This window comes from Danio rerio, chromosome 4 (assembly GCF_049306965.1).
Source record: "Danio rerio strain Tuebingen ecotype United States chromosome 4, GRCz12tu, whole genome shotgun sequence".
Lineage (NCBI taxonomy): Eukaryota > Metazoa > Chordata > Actinopteri > Cypriniformes > Danionidae > Danio > Danio rerio.
In genome coordinates, this window is record NC_133179.1 from 71,215,001 (window position 1) to 71,240,000 (window position 25,000).

The 25,000-nt window shown below is 37.3% G+C and overlaps 3 protein-coding genes across 7 annotated transcripts in view; 2 read left to right on the top strand and 1 right to left on the bottom strand.

Annotated features, from left to right (window-relative positions):
* Nucleotides 1–3,540, bottom strand: part of ptprr (protein tyrosine phosphatase receptor type R) — a 75,095-nt gene extending 71,555 nt beyond the window's left edge. The window contains exon 1 of one of the 3 annotated variants that reach the window (XM_073948388.1): nt 3,317–3,540. In XM_073948388.1, the coding sequence (XP_073804489.1) occupies nt 3,317–3,377 (61 nt within the window). In that variant the 5' untranslated portion in view covers nt 3,378–3,540. Of the gene's footprint in view, nt 1–2,355; nt 2,432–3,212 lie in introns of those variants that run through there. The other 2 variants (XM_073948389.1, XM_073948390.1) reach the window with 2 other exon arrangements.
* rab3ip (RAB3A interacting protein (rabin3)) overlaps nt 1–25,000 on the top strand; it is an 847,807-nt gene that overhangs the window by 353,854 nt on the left and 468,953 nt on the right. The gene's annotated exons all lie outside the window — the stretch shown is intronic.
* Nucleotides 24,662–25,000, top strand: part of rab21 (RAB21, member RAS oncogene family) — a 28,801-nt gene continuing 28,462 nt past the window's right edge. The window contains exon 1 of one of the 2 annotated variants that reach the window (XM_073946684.1): nt 24,662–25,000. This exon is cut by the window's right edge and continues 4 nt beyond it. In XM_073946684.1, coding sequence (XP_073802785.1) covers nt 24,873–25,000 — 128 coding nt within the window. In that variant the 5' untranslated portion in view covers nt 24,662–24,872. 2 annotated transcript variants of the gene reach the window in all.

Here is a 25,000-nt window from a genome sequence, read left to right on the forward strand (position 1 = left end):
GTGCGTTTCCCAAACATGGACATAACTAGTGGCTGAACTATCATATTATGCTGAACTGAGCTAAACTGAACTGAACTTAAACATTAAAAACTGAACTACCCTGTTCCAGTTACTATGACCATATATGTGAAGCTGCTTTGACACAATCTACATTGTAAAAGCGCTATACAAATAAAGCTGAATTCCGCCATTTTGGAGTGAAGGCAATCGGCCGTCCATTGGATCTCATTACTGTCGCGATGGCGAGCAGCTGCTTTGTTTTTAATTTATTTATTTAAAAAGCGCATTAAAGCTGAGATACAACCTGAAAGACGACAATACAACACGTACCATCACAATCATCAGCACTTTTAATAGTTTATTTTACAGACTTAGGCTGCGTCCGAAATCGCATACTTCCATACTATACAGTACGCTAAAATCAGTATGCGAGCCGAGTAGTATGTCAGAATTCATAGAATTGGAAAATCAGTATGCGAGAAGAACCCGGATGACTTACTACTTTCGGCGAGATTCCGGAGTGCGCATCCCATGCATGCTGCGCTATCCCATAATGCCAGGCACCTGCACACATAGGGCTCAACCTGTGCAGTGCTCTTCCAAAGTGATCTGAAGTGCCCTAGCTAAGTGACCCCCCAGTTTTCCCGCGACATCCCCACCCTAACCATGACCCCTCCCCACCCCCGCGCTCTTCAGTTTTCCCGCCAGCCCCCCACCAACCACCACCGCTCTGCAGTTGGAGCGCGACATATCCCCCCCCCCCCCCCCCCCCCAGCTCTTCAGTTCGAGCGCGTTTGGTAAAAACAAGCACTCGTTTCCATATTAACTGAAATATAGCTAAACGACACACATTTAAACTAAATCTCATATAGAAAGTGTTTATGGTTGTAATTTATTTATTAAGAAAAGTAATAATATTAGTTATCATTATTATGATCATCATTATTATTATTTTATTATCATTATGTAGGATATGGTTTGTCTATTTATTTATTTATTCATTCATTTCTTTTAAATTGAAGGCAGAATTATTAGCCCCCTTTGAATTTTTTTCTCTTTTTTAAATGTTTCCCAAACGATGTTGAACAGATTCAGGAAATGTTCACAGTATGTCTGATAATATTTTTTCTTCTGGAGAAAGTCTTGTTTGTTTTATTTCGGCTAAAATGAAAGCAGTTCTTAATTTTTTAAACACCATTTTAAGGTAATATTATTCGCCCGTTTAAGCTATATATTTCTCGATAGTCTACGGAGCAAACCATCGTTATACAATAAATTACCCTAACCTGCCTAGTTAACCTAATTAACCTAGTTAAGCCTTAAAATGTCACTTTAAGAAGAGTCTTGAAGAATATTTTCTAATATTATTTACTGTCATCGTGATAAAGATAAAATAAATCAGTTATTAGAAACGAGTTATTAAAACTGTTATGATTAGAAATGTGTTGAAAAAAAAATCTGCTCTCCGTTACACAAAAAAACGGGGGGAAAATAAACTGACAATTTAGGGGGGCTAATAATTCTGACTTCAACTGTTCTTGTTTTTGCAAATGAAACTTTGGATGATTGGTGTAACAAATATGACTGATTTTCATATGTTTCATGCGCATCTTTACTTTAATTAGGACTGTTGAGCTACTTTTATAACTGCGCCTTGTGATAAACAGATCATTTCAGGTGTCCATCTTGGTACAAAACAAAGGTCAGTGTAAGTTTCTTCCAGTTTAAACAATTCAGACATGGGCAATTCCATGCAAATGTCAACCTTGCCATAAAAATAATTTAGTTTTCACCAAAATAGACAAACCGTTTCTACATTTTTTGTGTTAGCAAGTATTTTACAGTACTTTAAAAATACTCGTAAATGTATCTGTCAGTATTTCAAACTATTATTTATTTTGCCAAAATCACACAAGTGGCTATTTCACAGCTGTCACATCCATAACGGAAATGTGTCACATCCATAACGACACTTTTTCTTCATAAATGCAAACATGTCAAATAAAATAAAATCAATTATTTTAATTCGATAGTGAGCCGACTCATACCTGTTTGATGAGCATTGTGTCTTTTGGGTTGTGCAGTTTAACTGTCAGAATTTCTAAATAATCTGTTGTCGACTGTAAATTCGCAAACCTTTTTTGTCACATCCATAACGCATGTTTATTTTCCTCATTTAAAACATAAAACATGTTCACATATTGATATTTTTCTGCTCCCAGAACTCTGTGGTGAGCTGTTTTGGAAAATATAAACAGAAGTTTCGATATAATCAACATATACTTTCTGTGTGAAATTATGTTTTGAGTTTTTACTGCAAATGTCACATCCATAACACTGGAATTGCTCACTTACATTTTAGTCCGGCCTGTAGGCTTAATATAGTTCACAAAACAGCGAAAACGTACACGTTATTAGCACACACTTCCGGCCGAACACAAAAGCTGAAAACCTGCAACCATTATAGTAGGATAAACAAACAGCATGGAAGTCAATGGTTACAGGTTTCCATCATTCTTCAAAATATTAGTGTTAAACAGAAGAAAGATAGTCAAATAAGTAAAGGGTGAGTAAATGATGAAAGAATGTTCGCTTTTGGGTGAACTACTCTTATTAAATGTCTGAAAGACTATCAGATTTTGAATATCATTAGCATCATATAAGCATGAGGGAAATGGATGCTAATATCCAACGATAAATATGATTTTTTTTTTTACATTTTAGACCATATTATTTACTCATAAACATATATATGGTGTTTCCAAGTCTACCCTTCACGTTTGTTTCACACCAGCTGTGTTTCACGTGTAACGTTAATGAGACTATATGGAATGACATCAATTATAACGACTGTACACATTGAAAACACAATCAAGATACTAAAAATAACTATTAATATGCTTGAGATGCTAAACAGGATATTCCGTAAATATGTAAATACTTCATGAACATGTACAGCCAAGGCTAATCAACACAGTATAGTGCGTGCGCGCGCACACACAGTGAATGTGCATCTACAGCAGTATTTTCTACTGTATCCCATATGAGTTCAAGTGTGGTAATGTTCATTTTACTCTTAATAAGACTTCCATTGGCTTAAATCCCTGTCTTTCTCGTCATCATTTGATTTCAAATGCATTAAACTGGTTTCATTCAGCCCCTCCAGCCTTTAAATGATCCCATATTCCCCATGTTATCAATCGCAGTCAGACCTTGCATGAACGCCCGATGATCCACTCAACACAACAGCAACGCTTTAAATAACAGCTGGAATTGAAATAAACACAGACGGTGTGGATATTGTTTTCAGCCTCACCTGTGACGTGCAACCGCATCAATGAAGAAATGAGGAGCAGCGCCGCGTTCGCGAGCATCATGCCTCTCGTTAGGATTCACTGCAAACACATCATGGCTTCATGAAGATCGAGGCTGCGGCGTCTCTACGGTAAACACAGCGACTAGAGGACGTTTAACACAGTAATTCTGCATCTGCTGAGGATCACACACCCTGATGCATCTCTCCTGCGCTGACAGACCCTTAGGCGAATCGATTCGCTTGGTCTGAATCACTTCAAAGAATCGATTCAGTTCATGCTTGACGTAATTTAAACAAATTATAGAGTAAAACAGCTTTTTATTTTAAGCTCTTGGGTTAATTGTGCCTTTAATTAATGTTTTTCATTGTAATATTTGAAACAGTGCCGTTTGTTTAGTTGTTTACTCGCCCTCATCAAAGCGCAGACAGTTCAAAAGCGACTCAGTTCGAATCTACGAACCGGTTCGGGAGAATGATTCATTTGTGAAGCACAGCTAGAAAGCCAGTAGGAGGTGATAAACATAAGCTGAAAAATATGTATACTTGCCAACATAAGCAGCACACATGCAAAGCTTTTACAGGAAGCACGGAGATTTTAAAACAGCCTACTACAGACTGGCATTTTGCCAATACGTGCAAGATTTGGATTGTATCAGCTCAGTCACAAAAAAAAACCTACAAGAAAGTAGCATTTCACATGACATAAATCCGTATATTTATCATTTTTCTTTGTATTATCTGTGCATTTTGTACACCTGACAAAAGTCTTGTCATCAATTCTAGTTGTAAGAGCAACACATAATAATTCGACTTCTCGTTGATCATTTGGAAAAGTGGCTTTTTCAGATGAATCATCTGTTGAACTGTATGCCAATCACCAAAAATACTGCAGAAGATCTACTGGAACCCACATGGAGCAAAGATTCTTACAGAAATCGGTCAAGTTTGGTGAAGGAGCAATCATGGTTTGGGGTTACATTCGGTATTGGGGCGTGCGAGAGATCTGCAACATCAACAGCCTGAGGTATCAAGACATTTGTGCTGCCCATTACATTACAAACCACAGGAGAGGGCAAATTCTCCAGCAGGATAGCGCTCCTTCTCATACTTCAGCCTCCACATTAAAGCTCCTGAAAGCAAAGAGTGCTCCAGGATTGGCCAGCCCAGTCACCAGACAGGAACATTATTGAGCATGTCTGAGGTAAGATAGAGGAGGCGTTAAAGATGAATCTAAAGAGTCTTGATGAACTCTGGGAGTCCTGCATGAACGCTTTCTTTGCTGTTCCACATGACTATATTAATCAGTGATTTGAGTCATGTCAGAGATGTATGGATGCAGTCCTCCAAGCTTATGATGGAGTCAGACACAATATTCATTCTGTCTCCACTGCAGCAGGACTTTATATTCTATACTGGACATTATTTCTGTTCAGTGTCCAAGAGTCAGACCTTACTGTCCTAATGAAATCATTCGAAATCAAGGCATGATCATATTTTATTTTGGTCAAATAAGCGTCATCTAGAGGCCTTTGCCTTTCATATTAGCCACTTCTGATAGCAAATAATCAACAAGAAGTCAAGTCATTGTTTGTTCCTAAAACTTAGAAAGACAACAAGACTTTTGTCATGTATATAGCCTATAGACCTACCCAAAGTACTACTGTCATGACTGTGTTTTGTCCACAAGATGCCACTGTAGTTCGCCAGCTACTCCCAGCAAACTACAGTGGCTTAGAACTACATTTCCATACATTCTTTCATGCACACACCCGGTCTGTCATCTACACTGATTGCAATCACAGCTGTCTCTGTTTCCCCGTTGATTACCTGGACTTTATATTCAACCATTCCACCTCTGTCAGTTCGTCGTTTGTCTATATCGGTATGTTTGTTCATGGTTCCAGTCTGTATCCTGCTATTCTTGTTAAGATCTAGTTCGAGTTTTATCTGTTTGAGTTCCTGGTTTGTTTGTTTTGTTTGTTACTTTGGATTTTTGTCACTACCTTGTAGTGGTGGGCAAAGCGAGGCTTCGTGAAACACTGAAACTATCGAAGCAAATGTGTCGAAGCTTCGAAACGTTTCGAAACACCACTCTACGGTGACACCTAGTGGTCATTTTATTTGTATTGCACTGAAGCAGCTTCAGCAAAGAACAGTTGAGCAAATTGAGGTATGAAACCCCACTTTGTAGCCTTGATTCAGTGAATGGTTTAGTCGAGCGGTTAGAGTTCGTGACCGCCATGTGGGAATAATGAGTTCGAATCCAGACTGATATAGTTATTTTGAAATGCTTTAATGCCAGTTGGTAATGCTTTGTTATTGTGTCGTTTTGTTTCAACATTGCTCTGACATACGAATAAACACCTTGTACATAAATTTGTATTGTTTTGTTCATAAAACTGGGTTGTTGCTAGATCAGGGGCCTGTTTCAGTAAGGAGGTTCAAACAACTCAGAGTTTAAACTTGAACTCTGAGTTGATTTACCGAGAGATTAAAAACTCTGAGTTTTCGGTTTCAGAACAGCTGATCTGAGTTGGGTCGATCAACTTCGAGTAGACCAACTCAGAGTTAAGCGCGCACACCGTGACTTTAAAAAGGCATTATCAATGGAGCGCAGACATTACGAGTGACTATGGCAATATCTTATAAAAGAGATCAGCATTTCTTTCTCCGGCTGAACTTGATGTTCTCATGCAAAGTTATAGCAAATATGAGTGTGTATATTTGAAAAGAAGCAACCATCAGTGAAGAAGAGACATTTAGCGTGGAAAACAGCTGCTCAAGTTAATGCCTAATTTCACTTTTTAAGTATTTAAATATTTAAGTATAATAAAATAAGTAATGTAATGTGTGACGTTTATATATTTTTTTTCTAAACTTTTTTTTTATACATTTATTAGTTTTAAATGATTTAACAGTGCACTTGTGTGTCTGCCTTTTTTATTGATCAAGTGATAGAGGTTAATACAACATTTAGAAGGTAAGCAGTAATAAAAATTAGATTAAATTTTAGAAAGAATAATAATCCCATTAATCTAGTTACAGTGCATGTCGAAGGTGAATTTAATTTAATTATTTATTAAAAAGGGATAAGCCATTCTAGTACAGTTCTTCTGTGTGTGACTAAAATGTAGGCAATAGCTATGTTTCCATCCAAATATATTACATAAATGTATGTGCAAAACTGGAATATTGCATAAAAGATGCGAATAAAATTCCATCCAACGAGTCAAAGAGAAAAAAAATCGTCACTTTCTGATTAAACTGGCACCAAATATCAACAGTAAAAACAGAATTTACTGTGGTAGAAGAAGCTGCGTCAATTAATTCTTTATTTAGCCTAATTAATGTACTTGCGCCTCAATGTCAGAAGACAACGCTGAAACACAATGAACACGTGGGGGCGTCTGAAGCCATGAGACGGGGAGACTCTTGACACGCACCAGACGTTCGGAGGTAATTAATAATATACACTAATACTGAAACAGTTAAGGCATTTTAGAATGACTAAAACAATATTTAAGACATGTTACAGTGTGCTCAGCCTGCTGGTTTGTCCATTTACACACATTTTCATTGTCATATGATCATGATCTTTTTTTTAATGTACATACTGTAATTTGTTCAGTAAAAGTGTTTCCATCGTAGTTTATGCGCACATTTTCTATCGAATAAAAGTGTATCCTACTCAGTTATGCGCGTTTTTATGCATATTTTAAAAAGTTATGTGCATCATGACGTTTCCATCAATCGTTTTTATGCACGTATCCAAAATGAGCATTAAAATAGGTGGGTGGAAACGCAAGGCTAAGGCGAGAAATACCGCTTCATCTTTAAAAAAGGGGAGGAGACCGACAGAAACTCAGAGTTTAGAGAATAAAACCTGCTTCTGACCAGGTTAGATTCACAGAGTAAGTTACCACAGTAACTGACTCTGAGTTAAAGTTACCTCTCTTTCAGAAACAGGCTTGACTTACCCTGCTTTCTCGAGTTTAACAAACCTGCCGTTTTGAAACGGAAAACCCAGAGTTTCTCTTATTTCAGGGTTAAAATACTCTTAACCTCTTAATCCTTTCTGAAACAGGCCCCAGATACAGTTGTGGCCAGAAATTAACAATAATTATTTATATTATTAATTAAATTAATTAAATTTCCCATTGTATTTTATTAACGTCTATCCAAAACCTAAACCCATCACAGCACTGTAAAAATATGAATTGTTGTTTTACAGTGTTTCAAAAATGATGCTAAATTGATGGTATATCCGCAGCTGTATCCGATCTAGGCTTCACCATAAAACAGTAACATGATTAAAATACATAAAATCATGATTTTGGAGTATTTGGACTAGTCAGGATTCGAACCCAAAACAAATTTGAAACACAGTACTTTAGTGCACACGCACGGTCCACTAGGCCATACAAGACACAATCGACAACTTGATCATGACAGTCAAATGCAGATTCTGCGGGTCTTGAAACGCCTCTGAAATGATCGATGCTTTGAATCGCTTTAGTCACGTGACCAAGTGTTTCGAAACACTTTAGTCACGTGACCTGGGTGTTTCGGATCATGCTTCCGTGCAGTGTTTCGAAACACTTGCGCTTCGGGATCTCGACACTGTGTCGAAACGTCAGTTTCACGTCAGCCATCCTTACTTCTCTGCACAATAATATATTAAACTGCACTTGGATTCTACTCCCGTTATTTTGTTTCTGTTTTGATCATGCTAACGTGACAACTACACAATAACCACATAATTTTGTGTTGTACATTTTGATGGTTTACCGCATGAAATACCGCAGGTTATTTTTGTAAGAGTGAATTTTAATGTCAAAAGATTGGCATCAAAAATATGGTGTGTAAAATGTTTTGCACAACTAGGCACCTTGACGTCAAACTGACACCAAAACGACATGTCGAAAATGTAAATCGATGTGATGTCAGAACCTTGACGTCCATGTGACATCCACACATTGAAACGTTTGACCACCAAAGTAACAACACAAACAGTATTACAGACTATTTCAATGTTGTCATATCACTGGCGCATTAACTTTTCCTGCTTGTTATCAAACTATTTCATTATTATATTAGCATACTATTAGATTAGTATTTCATTAGTATTATAACTATAACAAGTGGCAATTCAATCATAACTTAATGGTAAAACAGCTATCATAGCAAACATTTATTAGTATGTGGCTCTTTCTGGATTCTCTGAACCTTTAGAAATTAAAAATGCAATACAGGAAGTGCTTTGGGACCACCGTTTTCGTTTACATCCTTTATGGTCTATAAGAAATGTTGTATTCAATTGAAAGTTTCAATTACAAATTTACACTACTGGCTCTATTTTGACAGTCCATGCGCAGAGCGCAAAACGCAGGGCGCAAACGCTTTCAGGGCGTGTCAGAATGCATTTTTGCTAATTTAAGGATGGGAAAATCCGCTTTGCGCCGTGGCGCATGATCTAAAAGGGTTGAGTTTATTTTCTTAATGAATTATAGGTGTTGTAGGAGCCATACATTGTATATTGGCGAATGGCCACAAGGTGTCAGTATGACACTATATAACTGTGGCTTCACTGCATGGAGCAGTGTTGGTAGGAAGCACACAGTTTTGACCGTATCGTCTCGTAACTGAAGGTAACAGAGAAGTGTGCTTATAGATAAAGGAAAGTGTTTGAGTAATTCTGTTGATTGGAAGTTGATTGGACAATAAATATGTTTTTATTTGCAACTATTTGCTTACGGACTCTGACTTATACGCGTTAAAAACTTGTTCACTCTACCAACAACAATAGCGGCATTGGTAAGCCGCTACAGGTGTGTTTTGAGAATTAACCAATTAGAGTCTCATCTCCCATTGCCTTTAAGAGCCAGCTGCGTCTTGCCAAGAGCGCATTCGCTATTTACAGGACGCAAAGTAAGTCTAAGTGGAAAAACTGAGCATTTCACAAGCAAACAGTTAACAGTTATTTAACAGAAAACTGTTGAACAGAGCATCTACTGCGCGAGAATGAGAGATAATGGATCACTTTCACTTTCGCTCTTGGATAGGGAAACCTTTACGCACAGACATCAATTAGCCTATAAATAAATACTTTTGTTTGTTAAGCGCAAATATTCGTTTCAAAACTATTTCTAAATTCAGTTCTAATTTCCAGCAAACGAATAAATGAACAATAATAACAAAGTGTGCTCAAAAACCTGAGTTATATCCTAAAACACATGCTGTGCCCCATATGGTCTAAAACCTGACAGGTGGACAAATCTAAGCTTGTTTTTAATGAAACAAATATAAATATGGATATAATAAATAATACTGCTAATAATAATAACATTATACTAAAGCAAATTGTTAAGAATGAACTGAAAAAGCCTCCCGAGATGAAGAAGACATAAAAGCAGTGGTTTTTCATATTTATGTAGGCTAGAAAATAATATGTTTTGTAATATTTTAATCCTTTATATTTATATCCTATATCTATGCTTATTATATTCTATATATATCCTTAATATTTTCATTTTTTCATATGTAAAGATATTTGCCTATTGCTCTCTTGTGTGTATTAAGCAGTGTGTAAGCGAGGCGCAACTCTGCGCTGGAGTTTAGACCGGGTTAGTTTTGGTCTAATGAAAAATCTATTATAGTTTCTCAAAATAGCAACGCGCCAGCGGTCCGCCTCAGAACGCCTTCCTTTTTAGAGCAGAACGCCTATGGGCGCACAAATGAACGCTAATGCATTTGCTATTTAAACAGCATAGCGCAACGCCTCAAAACCACTCTTGCGCCAAGCTGAAACTACCAAAAGACTACTGCGCCGCGCCATGCGCTACATTGCGCCGGGTGTATGATAGGGCCCAATATGTTGTATCCCGACAATTCATGTAAACTAGCTTGATGTCGAAACAACATCAAATTGACACCTAACTTGGCGTCAAAAGTCGATTACAGGACTGTCCAGTAATTGTTTATTGACAGCAAAGTTAGATGTCAATTAGATGTTGTTCTGACATCAATCTAGTCAAATGGCGTCAAATCAATTAGCATTTTTGACGTGTTCATTCCTAATCTCAATTTCTGTAGCTTCCTCATTGTGGTGCAGTTTCTGTAAAGTCAAATTGATGATTCTCATGCAAAACATTTTATAGATCATATATAGATCATTGATGTTGTTTATAGAAAGTCAAATTAGATAGTCACATTTATAGATTAGAGTTTTACATTGTTTAAAAATCAGCCTTGCAAACACTCTACTTAACTCTCGCCCATATTCAAGAGGTGTGTATTCTTGGTTTGTTTTATGTCTCTATATACCCAGCTCTACCTCTCTTTTCACCCTGATGATCCCTCGGTTCCAGCTCGAATCTCAGCCTGCCTGTTGGATATTTCACACTGGATGAAAGATCATCATCTTCAGCTGAACCTCGCGAAAACAGAAATGCTTAAAGTTTCTGACACTCGACTCTACACCATAACTTTTCAATCCAATTGGACGGGGCAACCATTACTGCATCCAAAACGGTGAAAAGCCTTGGAGTAACGATTGATGACCAACTAAAATTCTCTGACCACATCTCTAGAACTGCTCGATCTTGCAGATTCGCACTCTATAACATCAGAAAGGTCCAACCCTTCCTCTCTGAACATGCAGCTCAACTCCTTGTTCAAGCTCTTGTTCTCTCCAAACTGGACTCTTGCAACTCTCTACTAGCTGGGCTCCCAGCTAACTCTATCAAACCTCTTCAGCTGCTTCAGAACGCAGCAGCACGAGTGGTCTTTAATGAATCTTAAAGAGCACATGTCACTCCGCTGCTCATCCGTTTGCACTGGCTGCCAGTTGCTGCTCGCATCAAATTCAAAGCTCTGATGTTTGCTTACAAAGCGACTTCTGGCTTTGCTCCTTATCTGCTCTCACTTCTGCAGATCTATGTGCCCTCTAGACACTTGCGTTCTGTGAATGAACGTCGCCTCGTGGTTCCATCCCAAAGAGGGAAGAAATCACTTTCGCTCACGCTCAATCTGCCCAGTTGGTGGAATGAACTCCCTAACTGCATCAGAACAGCAGAGTCACTCGCTATTTTCAAGAAACGACTAAAAACTCAACTATTTAGTCTCCACTTTCCTTCCTAATCTGGTTCTACCGCTAACTGTACAAAAAAAAATCATCTTATTCATTTTATCTATTTTGATTCAATTTTACTTGCAGTTTTCATATTTGCACGGTAAAACCCAATAAGTTAAGGTAACTCAAACCATTTGAGGAAACCGATTGCAACAAACCATTTAAGTTCAAAAACTAATCCTACTGAGTACTGTGAACTTACTCCATTTGAGCAAATGAAGCAATTTGAGCACAGTAAAACCCGATAAATGAGGAGAGCTCAAACCAACTGAGTACTGTAAAACCCAATAAGTTGAGGCAACTAAACTGTTTGAGGAAACTGATTGCTACAAACCATTTGAGTTAAATTAATGTATAGGAGTACTGTCAACTTACTCCGTTTAAGTTGAAGTCATGAGGTATTTAATGAACTCATCACCTTCAACACTGAGTTCAAAACTCTTTTCACATGAGTAGAATCAACTTTCTGTACATTTTAAGTTGACTACACTCATTTCACTTGATGAAGCTGACTGTTGGGTTTTACAGTCTTTGTGTAAAGCGCTTTGAGAATTAAGTTTTAAAGGCACTATATAAAAATAAATAATAATTATTGTTATTTTCAGGTTTAATCAAGTAGAGTTTTTTCACAGTCACCGTCAAATTTAGCATAAAACGTGTTAATAACAAATCAGGACTGCAGTGTCATGTTTTTTGCTGAGTGATTTCTCCATGAATTAGCATCTTCTTCTTCGGATTTCACGAGAGGCGTCTCAAATTCTACAATTTTACTGACTTTTTGAGGACGATGACTGGAGATATGGGATGCTCTTTGTTTCTGTTGCTGTGCAGTTCAGATCTGTCCGTCCGCTCCGTCGGCTAGTGGCGAGCATGCAGCTCTCTGCTGTTGCCATGGAGATCTGATGTCTGACATTCACCGTGGAGCAGCAAGCGTCCACGCCAAAATGCACAGCCCAGAATAGATCAGATGTATTTTACGCGATTAGTCAGAGGGTTACCGCGCTCCTGCTGCTCAATCGCTCTTGTTGTATAGACATTTGAAGTCAGAATTATCCGCCCCCCTTTTTATTTTATTTTATTTTTCAATTATTTCCTAAATGATGTTGAACAGATTCAGGAAATGTTCACAGTATGTCTGATAATATTTTTTCTTCTGGAGAAAGTCTGATTTGTTTTATTTCGGCTAGAATGAAAGCAGTTAGTAGTTTTTTAAACACCATTTTAAGGTCAATATTATTATAATTTGTTTTCAGATAGATAGTCTAAAGAACAAACCATCAATATCCTGCCTAGTTAATATAATTAAAACTATTATGATTAGAAATGTGTTGAAAAAATAAACATGGGGGCTAATAATTCATTGGGGCTAATAATTCCGACTTCACATGTATATATGGTGTTTTGAAAGCCCCCAGACCTGACCGTGACTCAGTCCAACGCAGGTTATGTAACAAGATGTTTGACACATCATTAACGCTCGGCACCCTTTGGTCATTTTATAGCCAAAATATTTCACAGCTTGTTTATTAAGTAGTTCAACAGTCCTGAAAATAATCGTTGTTGGTTGTAATACGCAACAAAATAGCTATTAAAGTAATTCAATTTTATCTTTAGGTCATATTTAATTACAGTTACTTATACTTGCCCTGAATATGATAAATAAATCTAATAAACAGTTCTGTATTAATCAAGTCACATAAGCTACTTTTATTTTCGTTTCTTAAGCAAAAATGAAATGGTTTGATCGTTATTTCTCGCGCATGGTAAAACATGATGGTAAACAACAGTGTTTTATGTTTTTATGCACAGGAAAGTTGACTCCACTTAAAAATGTAAGGTAACTTGCTCTTTTTTCCTCAACTTGTAAACTAAGTATACACTTGACTTTTGTGGCAATTAAAAAAGCTCTCAACAATTTTAAGTTGAGTCCATTTTTTTTACAGTTGCTTCTACGTTTTTTAAGAGACCGAGCACAGTGCGTCAGCCCTATTGGAATTGCTCTGTTTTTTATTATTAATGTTATTATTATTATTATTATTATTATTATTATTATTATTATTATTATCATTATTAGTATTGTTTTATTTTTATTATTATTTTATTATTATTATTATTGTTTTATTATTATTATTATTATTATTATTATTATTTTATTATTATAATTATTGTTATTGTTTTATTATTATTATTATTATTATTATTATTATTATTATTTTATTATTATCATTAATATTGTTATTATTATTTTATTATTACTTTATTATTATTGTTATTATTATTATTGTTTTATTTTTATTATTATTATTTTATTATTATTATTATTTTATTTTTATTATTATTATTTTATTATTATAATTTTTATTATTTTATTATTATTATTATTATTATTTTATTATTATTATTATCATTATTAGTATTGTTTTATTTTTATTATTATTATTATTATTTTATTATTATTATTATTATTATTATTATTATTATTATCATTATTAGTATTGTTTTATTTTTATTATTATTATTATTATTTTATTATTATTATTATTGTTTTATTATTATTATTTTATTATTATTATCATCATTATTGTTATTGTTTTATTATTATTATTATCACTATTATTATTATTATTATTATTATTATTATTATTTTATTATTGTCATTATTATTATTATTATTATTATTATTATTTTATTATTACTTTATTATTATTGTTATTATTATTATTTTATTTTTATTATTATTGTTTTATTATTATTATTATTATTTTATTATTATTATTATTATTATTATTATTATTTTATTTTTATTATTATTATTTTATTAATAATATTTTTATTATTTTATTATTATATTATTATTTTATTATTATTTATTTTTTATAATTATTATTATATTATTATTATTATTATTATTATTCATTCATTCATTTTCTTGTCGGCTTAGTCCCTTTATTAATCCGGGGTCGCCACAGCGGAATGAACCGCCAACTTATCCAGCAAGTTTTTACGCAGCGGATGCCCTTCCAGCCGCAACCCATCTCTGGGAAACATCCACACACACACACATACACTACGGACAATTTAGCCGACCCAATTCACCTGTACCACATGTCTTTGGACTGTGGGGGAAACCGGAGCACCCGGAGGAAACCCACGCGAACGCAGGGAGAACATGCAAACTCCACACAGAAATACCAACTGAGCCGAGGCTCGAACTAGAGATCTGCGCGGGACTAAATTTTGAATCCCGCTCCCGCCAGGTTTTAGCCCGAACTCGACTGCTCCCGCTTATATTAACAATTTGTTGTCCCGCTGCCCGACCCGCCCTGTTTTCTGCCTGTGCGCCCGATCCCGCTAAAAAGCGGGGGAGAACAAAACTGAAAATCAACCAGATATACAGTCCAGACAGCCAAGCTGTCTGTATAAACACACACACACAGCACCAAGCACACACAGACAAAGCTCTCTCTCTCTCATACACGCGCGCACTAACACACACACAAGCACCAAGCAGACACACAGGCGTTTGCTGTTATATCAACTCAAAGGCTTGTAATACCATGTATCAAGTACCAATGTAATACCAAAAGGTTTTATATAAAGGTATATAAATACTGAGTCCCGCTAGCTCCGGGCCGCAGCGCACATTACTCTCGGGCCGATTCCGGCGTGGATGTGGCAGCGTCGGCTCGCTTGATTCGGCCTGGAATCGGGCAGTGAGTCCACAAGCATCCGGCCCGAGTCCGGCAGCCGGAGCCGGGCCGAGTGGTAAGTCTCCGGCAGGCGATAATTTAGCCGGAACTGGCCCGAGTGTAGTTTGCTATCTGGGAAAGCTCTCTCTCTCTCTCTCATTTGCGCGCGCGCACTAACATACACACACACAAGCACGAAGCATACACACAGGCAAAGCTCTCTCTCTCTCTCATTCGCATAGTAATATCTGCGACAGCCCGCTCCTGTCCCAAATTAAACCCTTTACCGACCGCTCCCGCGATTTATTCGTAAATTTATTCCCGCGACGCAGAAATCTGGTCGGGTCCTGCGGCCGCGGGAATGCAGACCTCTAGCTCGAACCAGCAGCCCAGCGACCTTCTTGCTGTGAGGCGAACGTGCTACACACTGCGCCACTGCGTCGCCTTATTATTATTATTAATTGTTATTATTATTATTATTCCACCCCTAATCGGAGGAGTTTTGAGGGTCTAAACATGCTCGAAAACTCATGAAACTTTTGCGCACACACCAAACACGGTGTAAATGATCGGTTGGTAGGTTTCAGAAGTGGGCATGGCAAAATGACTCGACAGCGCCAACTATAAACATTAAACGGACTAGCCCCCGAGCTACAAATCACACACGCATACGAAAATTGGCAGACACCTCAAACACGCCAAAACATACAAAAAAGTCTCTTGGAGCAAAATCTCAAACCCAACAGGAAGTCAGATATTTTTAACTTCCTGCAGCAAAAAAGTGGCGTTTTTTTTTTTGTTGCCATTTTCAGGCGTTGTACTATAACGAACTCCTCCTCGAGATTTTTTCCGATCAACACCAAATTAGGTTTTGTCATCTAAAGGCCTTGGCGATGTTAAATTGAGAAGATCTAGAGTTTTCGTCGAAGGGCGTGTCCGTGGTGACCTCACAAACTTCGACCATTCGCCACGAAACAAGAAGTTTTTATGACTCAGCCACACAATGTCCGATCTGCCTGAAAATTCACATGGTTAATAAGATTCCTCTACTGATGGTATCTACATGCCAATCTAGAGTCACAGTTATAGCGCCACCTGCTGACAGTAGGAAGTTTGGCATAAATCTGTGATTTTCTCAGGTTCTTTATATATATCGGCTTAAATTAATGTTGTTCGCTGTTCATCTTGAGGCCACCGGGTGGAGGTGAGCCCAGTGCGAGGTCCCTATCATCGCTGCTTGCAGCTTTAGTTTGTAATTGTTTTTTTTTTACCTCATGGAATATGCACGTTTAATTTAAAGGCATATTTGAGTTCTTCATTAATCCCTCAAAGCATTTAAGCCTTCACCTTTTGCATTGTTCTATTGCACTGCTCACATCTACACACCTCTATTTCTACAGGAAGCAGGTCAGTTCAGGACTGGTGGATTATATCTGCTGCTGTTGTCATATGACTGCGTCCAGCAACTCCTGTCTCTTCCGACTGCCCCAAAACTAACCAGTTGATAGAATGGAAATAAAACTTGTGAGAAGCAGGAAGAGCCAGCCCGGATGGGATCTCTGATTGGCCAGATTTATTATCCCTCTGTTTATGGTTTGATTACTTAGACATACAGTTGAAGTCAGAAGTATTCGCCCCCCTTTGATTTTTTTTCTTCTTGTTTAAATATTTCCCAAACGATGTTGAACAGATTCAGGAAATGTTCACAGTATGTCTGATAATATTTTTTCTTCTGGAGAAAGTCTTATTTGTTTTATTTCAGCTAGAATGAAAGCAGTTTTTAATTTTTTAAACACCATTTTAAGGTAATATTATTCGCCCGTTTAAGCTATATTTTCTCGATAATCTACAGAACAAACCCTCATTATACAATAACTTGCCTAATTACCCTAACCTGCCTAGTTAACCTAATTAACCTAGTTAAGCCTTTAAATGTCACTTTAAGCTGTATAGAAGCGTCTTGAAAATATGGGGAAAATAAACAGAAGGGCTATTAATTCTGACTTCAATTGAGTTCCTAATTGATTCATATATTTTGGTCTAAACTGTTGTCTATGGCTATCACTTGATTATAATCCCCAGAGTAAAGGTCCATTCACAAGAAAAACAGTATCAATATAATGATAAATATATATTTGTGTCTGCATTTGACGAACAATATAAGGGTCTGTTTGTCTCATGTGCTGTGATTTCCAAGGTGTGAAAAACAAAAGCTGCTGTGAACACTTGCTATATCCCATAGCTATTAGCATTTCTGCAGTGTCCTCGGCCATTTTGAGCCTGCGAGCCTTTTAAATTTAATGAATTTGATTGGCTGACAGGGTTTTATTGATCATCAGCTGTGAAAAAATCACTATGAAAGTGATATCAGTGACATTGCTCTGTATCTTTATCGTTATAGTTGTGGTTCTTTTACACTGTGAATGATTTTATTGTTATCTTTATCGCTATCATGCTAGGCGTGAGCGGGCAAGGAAATAGACAATAGCCCCTTTCACACATACAGACCTTTCTGGAAAATTGCCGGCAATTTCCCGGAAAGGTCTGTATGTGTGAACAGGTCCTTTTTGAAAATACCGGTAAATTCGTTCTGGTTATTTTCCGGAAAGAGAAGTTGTAACGTTACCGGTAATTTGCCGGAATGCTGCGCTGTGTGAATGCAGAAGGACGATTGCCGTAATAAGCGCGTGCACGTCTAGAACGTGCTGACGTGAGACGTCTGCTTTAGCCAATCAGAACAGTCAGACGCATTTACGTCCGCGCGGTTTATAAGAATAAAAGCCAATAGCTGCGTCCCAAATGGCACACTATACACTATGCACTCATGCACTATGTACTTATGCACTTACACACTCAACAGGATAGTATATGTATGTAGTGTTGTCCCAAATGGCACACTAATGTGTTTTTACTAAGCGGAAATTCATGACGTTTGACTGTTGCCAAATCAGTGAAATAAACGACTGAATTATCAAGTAATACCTGCCGTGAGTATAACCACATTCACCATCGGGAGGCGCTATAATCACTCTTGTAGGAGAATTTTGCTTTCACCATCCAAAATAAATAAAGTTATTCAACATGTGCGTCAGACAGCTCCGCCCCTTCCACTACGTAAGCAAACCTGCGGTCGTTGAGTGCGTGAAGTGTCCATCATTACACACTTCATTTTAGCGGCTGAATGAGTGCATCATCCGGGTAATTAAAGTGCACTTATTATTTTTAGAGTTTTCAATGTGAACACACTACTTACACTATTTATACTACAAAATGGCGTAAAATAGTGCATAAGTATGCGATTTGGGACGCAGCTTTTGAATATTACCCAGACACATTTAGCTGCTAGAAGTTAGTCAGATCACGTTTATATGTTCTTCTTAATGCCAACTGTGTAAATAATCATCGATGAGATGCTTATGATAAGCCGTTGTTTGTTTACGTTCGTGTGCCTGTGAAACAGCCCGGAGCGCCAGCACACACACATATTATGAACATCTCGACATGCGAAAGTGATCCTGCGAAAGTTGTTCACAATATTGATCATCCACAGAGTTTGTAATTTAGTCAAATGTTTACAAATACAAGCGCAGCCGTTTAAAGCTCATCTGTGGTGAATGATGTCAGAATTTACCGGTATTTTGGAATGGATGTGTGAATGCTCTTTTCCGGAAAATTTCCGTAACGTCCTCGCCTGTGTGAACAGCGCTTTTTTTAAATATACCAGTAAAGTCGTACCGGAAATTTTCCGGATATTTACCGGTATCACTGTGTGAAAGGGGCTAATGTGTTAATATTTTTTATAATATTTATTTTTTATCAGATATTTATGTTGTATTTCTTTTGATATATATATATATATATATATATATATATATATATATATATATATATATATATATATATATATATATTTTTTTTTTTTTTTTTATGTTTGTTTCGTGTATTGTTTTTTTTCTCCTTATTCTTTGTAATATTTGTCTTAGATACTACAGATATGTATTATTTGTATTCAGGTCACACAAGATTAGCACAAATTAATGCTTTATGTATTCCCTGCTGCTAATGTTAATAAAAAATAAATAAAAATGCTTGATCGGGCCTTTAAGAAGTTTAAGAGTGAAGTGTTAATGTTGTGGTGTCGAACTAACACCAATGGTGTAAAGAGCAGCTGAGCAGGTGTAATTTTTAAAAGTCTGACCTTATTAACACTGATTTAGTCAGAATTATTCGCCCCCCTGTTTATTTTTTCCCCAATTTCTGTTTAGCGGAGAGCAGATTTCTTCAGCACATTTCTAATCATAATAGTTTTAATAACTCATCTCTAATAACTGATTTATTTTATTATTGCCATGATGACAGTAAATAATATTAGACTAGATATTCTTCAAGACACTTCTATACAGCTTAAAGTGACATGTAAAGGCTTAACTAGGTTAATTAGGTTAACTAGGCAGGTTAGGGTAATTAGGCAAGTTAATGTATAACGATGGTTTGTTCTGTAGACCATCGAATAAAAATATAGCTTAAAGGGGCAAATAATATTACCTTAAAATGGTGTTTAAAAAATTAAAAACTGCTTTTATTCTAGCCGAAATAAAACAAATAAGACTTTCTCCAGAAGAAAAAATATTATCAGACATACTGTGAACATTTCCTGAATCTGTTCAACATCATTTGGGAAATATTTAAAAAATACAAAAAATTCAAAGGGGGCTAATAATTCTGACTTCACTTTTTACTTCACTTACCATGAGGAGTGACTGAACGATGTATTTTTAACTAAGATTATGGAAAATAATTACTGGAGAGGTTTTAAGGATAAGTGATTTATTTACAACTTACATCAGTGTGGACCAGTCACAGTCGGCTTTCATTACTGTATAAATTAAAGTTAGCTATTTAAAATGTAGATGTGTCAAAGCAGCCGAACACAGACTAAGAAAAGTGTTCAATTTGATCCTGTTAATGTTAAAATAATGTCATTTTTGTAATGAAGCGGATGTTTTAGAGCAGTGGTCCTCAAACTTTTTTCATCAAGTACCACCTCAGAAAATAATAGTCTCTCCAAGTACCACCATAATGAGCATTATTGAAAAACAGTAGTGTAGTAAGCCCAGTAAAGCAGCTACAGTTATGCACAATTCAAAAACGTGGCAGATTAATTCCTATTATTAAGAATATGTATAATTGTCAACCACTTTAAACACAAATAGTCTGAACGTTAACACTGTACTGTGCTTACGTAAAAAAAACAAAAAACTAATAACGTCAACATTTAAATTAAAATGTGCTTAAGATAAAAAGAAAAGTGCTGTACTTAAATGTAAAGTATTAACATATAGCCAATTCATCAACATCTGAAAATGTTGTCTGGACCTCAAAAATATAGGTTATATGTAATATATTGAATATTAATATCTGCAATATTCATAAATAAATAATTTTTCATAAATTTTGAAATATATGTAGCATGTACATATTACATATTTGATTCCTCCGCGTACCACTAGAAGGAAGCCTGCGTACCACTAGTGGTACACGTACCACAGTTTGAGAACCACTGGCTTAGAGCATTTAAAATTAAATTAATGGATGAAAATAAACAGCGGTAATAAAATAAACTTACCCAATGCACTCAAAGATGATGTTTGTTCAAACTACTTATTTAAAATGAGCTGAAATAACACAATTCTTGAGTGTTTTTGGATAAATTCATTGTTTTATGTTCAATCCACTTATATTGGTAAAAATAATGTTAACTTAATTCCTTCAAGTTGTCACAACACAAATAGATTGTGTGCAACCCAGTATTTTAAACTGTAATTAATACTAACTTGCTAATTCATGAAACATGCTAACAACAGGCTAATTAATGCTAGAAAAATGCTAGCATAATGCTAATTCATACTAGAACCATCCTAATTTATGGTAGCAACTGCCCAGCAACCACTCAAAACACCTTAGCAATCGCCTAGCAACACCTTAGCAACCAACTAGCAATGTCTTAGCAACCGCCTAGCAACCACCCAGAACACCATAGCAACCACCTAGCAACACCTTAGCAGAAGCATAGCAACACCTTAGCAACCACCTAGCAACACCTTAGATACAGCCTAGCAACCACCTAGCAACTACTTAGCAACACCCTAGCAACCCCCTGGCAACACCTTAGCAACGACCTAACACAGCCTTAGCAACCACAAAGCAATGCCTTAGCAACCGCCTAGCAACCACTAAGAACACCATAGCAACCACCCTAGCAACAATCTAGAATACCATAGCAACCGCCAAGCAAAACCTTAGCAACCACCTAGCAACCACTCAGAACACAATAGCAAAAACCTAGCAACACCTTAACAACTGCCTAGCAACACCTTAGCAACTACCTAGCAACACCTTAGCAACTGCCTAGCAACCACCTAGCAACACTGTAGCACCCGCCTAGCAACCACCTACCAACGCCTTAGCAACCACTTAGAACACCCTAGAAATTGCCTAGCAACACCTTAGCAACCACCTAGCAACCTCCAAGCAACCACTTAGAACACCCTAGCAACCATCTAGCAACAACCTAGAAACACCATAGCAACCGCATAGCAACCCCCTGGCAACCACTTAGAACACCTTAGCAACTGCCTAGCAACGCCTAGCAACCGCCTAGCAGCCACACAGAACAACCTAGCAACAGCCTAGCAACCATTCAGAACACCTTGGCAACTGTCTAGCAACACCTTAACAACCAGTCAAAACACTCAAAGAACCACCTTGCAACCACTTGCTAAGCAATTGCTAACATAAATTAGCATGGTTCTAGTATGAATTAGCATGTTGCTAGCTTGTTTCTAGCATAAATTAGCATGTTATTAGCATGGTTCTAGTATGAATTAGCATGTTGCTAGCATGTTTCTAGTATAAACTAGCATGTTGTCAGCATGAATTTAGGATGAATTAGCATGTTGCTAGTATGATCAGTTTGCTGTCAGTGTGTCTAATGTAAAGTCAATGGCAGTTTTTTGCAATTGAACTCTATGGGACAGTTGCTAGGGTGCTGTAAGTGGTTGCTAGGGTGTAGCTAGTAAGTTGAAAGGCCATCAGTGATTGGCAGATTGGTAGTCTGAGTTAAATGAGTCTGTATGACAGTGTGGCACAAAGTTTTGAGCTCACAACGTTTGGTCCAATGTTAAGTCAATGGGACTTTTCCGAATTTTCCGGGTCAGTGTTCGGTATACCGTAAATCAGACCAGTTGGGAAAGATAGCAGCTTAATTCAGTATAGTGTGGAGGTTTGGAGTTAGTTTGGTGGTTGTAGTATGAACGGTCGAGGAGGAGATGCATATAGAAATTAGTCTCAAAAGATGAAGACGTAAAAACAAGATTTTAAGAATTTTCCCGCTCATTTTAAATACGTAGTTTGAACAGGCAGCAGAAAGTATTTGTTTTGAGTGGATCATCTAAGAAAAGTGTTAAAGTTGATCCTGTTAATGTTAAAATAAAGTCATTTTTGTAATAAAGCGGATGTTTTAGAGCATTTAAAATTAAAGTAATGGATGAAAATAAACAGCGGTAATCAAATAAACTTACCCATGCAATGCACTCAAAGATGATGTTTGACGTTTGTTCAAACTACTTATTTAAAATGAGCTCAACACAATTCTTGAGTGTTTTTGGATAAATTCATTGTTTTATGTTCAATCCACTTATATTGGTAAAAAGTAATGTTAACTTAATTCCTTCAAGTTGTCACAACACAAATAGATTGTGTGGAACCCAGCATTTTTCACTGTAATTAATGCTAACTTGCTAATTCATGAAACATGCTATCAACAGGCTAATTAATGTTAGAAAAATGCTAGCGTAATGCTAATTCATACTAGAACCATCCCAATTTATGTTAGCAACTGCCCAGCAACCACACAAAACACCTTAGCAGAAGCATAGCAACACCTAAGCAACCACCTAGCATTACCTTAGATACAGCCTAGCAACCACCTAGCAACTACTTAGCAACACCCTAGCAACCCCCTGGCAACACCTTAGCAACGACCTAACACAGCCTTAGCAACCACAAAGCAATGCCTTAGCAACCGCCTAGCAACCACTAAGAACACCATAGCAACCACCCTAGCAAAAATCTAGAATACCATAGCAACCGCCTAGCAAAACCTTAGCAACTACCTAGCAACCACTCAGAACACAATAGCAAGCACCTAGCAAAACAACCAATTTACACTTTTTAGTGAAATATAGGTGTCCTAATAGTGTTTTTAGCAGTGTGGGACACATATACGACTGCCAACAGCTCAAAAAATGTGTTTTGGTGTTTCGTGACCCTTTAACAACTGCCTAGCAACACCTTAGCAACTACCAAGCAACATCTTAGCAACCGCCTAGCAACCACCTAGCAACACTGTAGCACCCGCCTAGCAACCACCTACCAACGCCTTAGCAACCACTTAGAACACCCTAGAAATTGCCTAGCAACACCTTAGTAACCTCTTAGCAACACCTTAGCAACCACCTAGCAACCTCCAAGCAACCACTTAGAACACCCTAGCAACCATCTAGCAACAACCTAGAAACACCATAGCAACCGCATAGCAACCCCCTGGCAACCACTTAGAACACCTTAGCAACTGCCTAGCAACGCCTAGCAACCGCCTAGCAGCCACACAGAACAACCTAGCAACAGCCTAGCAACCATTCAGAACACCTTGGCAACTGTCTAGCAACACCTTAACAACCAGTCAAAACACTCAAAGAACCACCTTGCAACCACTTGCTAAGCAATTGCTAACATAAATTAGCATGGTTCTAGTATGAATTAGCATGTTGCTAGCTTGTTTCTAGCATAAATTAGCATGTTATTAGCATGGTTCTAGTATGAATTAGCATGTTGCTAGCATGTTTCTAGTATAAACTAGCATGTCGTTAGCATGGATTTATTATGAATTAGCATGTTGCTAGTATGATCAGTTTGCCGTCAGTGTGTCTAATGTAAAGTCAATGGCAGTTTTTTTGCAATTGAACTCGGACAGTTGCTAGGGTGCTGTAAGTGGTTGCTAGGGTGTAGCTAGTAAGTTAAAAGGCCATCAGTAATTGGCAGATTGGTTAAATGAGTTAAATGAGTCTGTATGACAGTGTGGCACAAAGTTTTGAGCTCACAAAGTTTGGTCCAATGTTAAGTCAATGGGACTTTTCAGAATTTTCCGGGTCAGTGTTCGGTAAACCGTAAGTCAGACCAGTTGGGAAAGATAGCAGCTTAATTCAGCATAGTGTGGAGTTTAGAGTTTGGTGGTTGTAGTATGAATGGTCTAGGAGGAGATGCGTATACAAATTAGTCTCAGAAGATGAAGACGAAAGACGGAAGAAGTATTTAAGACTTTTCCCGCTCATTTTAAATACGTAGTTTGAACAGGCAGCAGAAAGTATTTGTTTTGAGTGGATCATCTCCGGGCCACCGCGCGCCCCCTCCAGGAGAAACATCACCACTGCGCACTTAATCACCTGACCAGCTCGCCGTGACGCCACAGAGCTGAACGCCATTATACTGATGGCAGATCTTCATCTGGAGTGAAACAGAGTTTACTAGGAGAAATCAGCGAGGATATAGCGCGAGGCCTGGATCGCTGGCTCTTTTGTGCGTTCGTCGCCGTCTTTCGTTGATCTCTATGGCTGCCGCGAGAGGTTAGAGGCTCGAATCAGGCTTTGTTTTTCTTCCGTCGGGCGAGAGTTTGGCCATGGCGGCGGCTGGAGGGAAGACGTACTCGTTCAAGGTGGTGCTGCTGGGCGAGGGTTGCGTCGGGAAAACATCCCTGGTGCTGCGATACTGCGAGAACAAATTCAACGACAAACACATCACCACGCT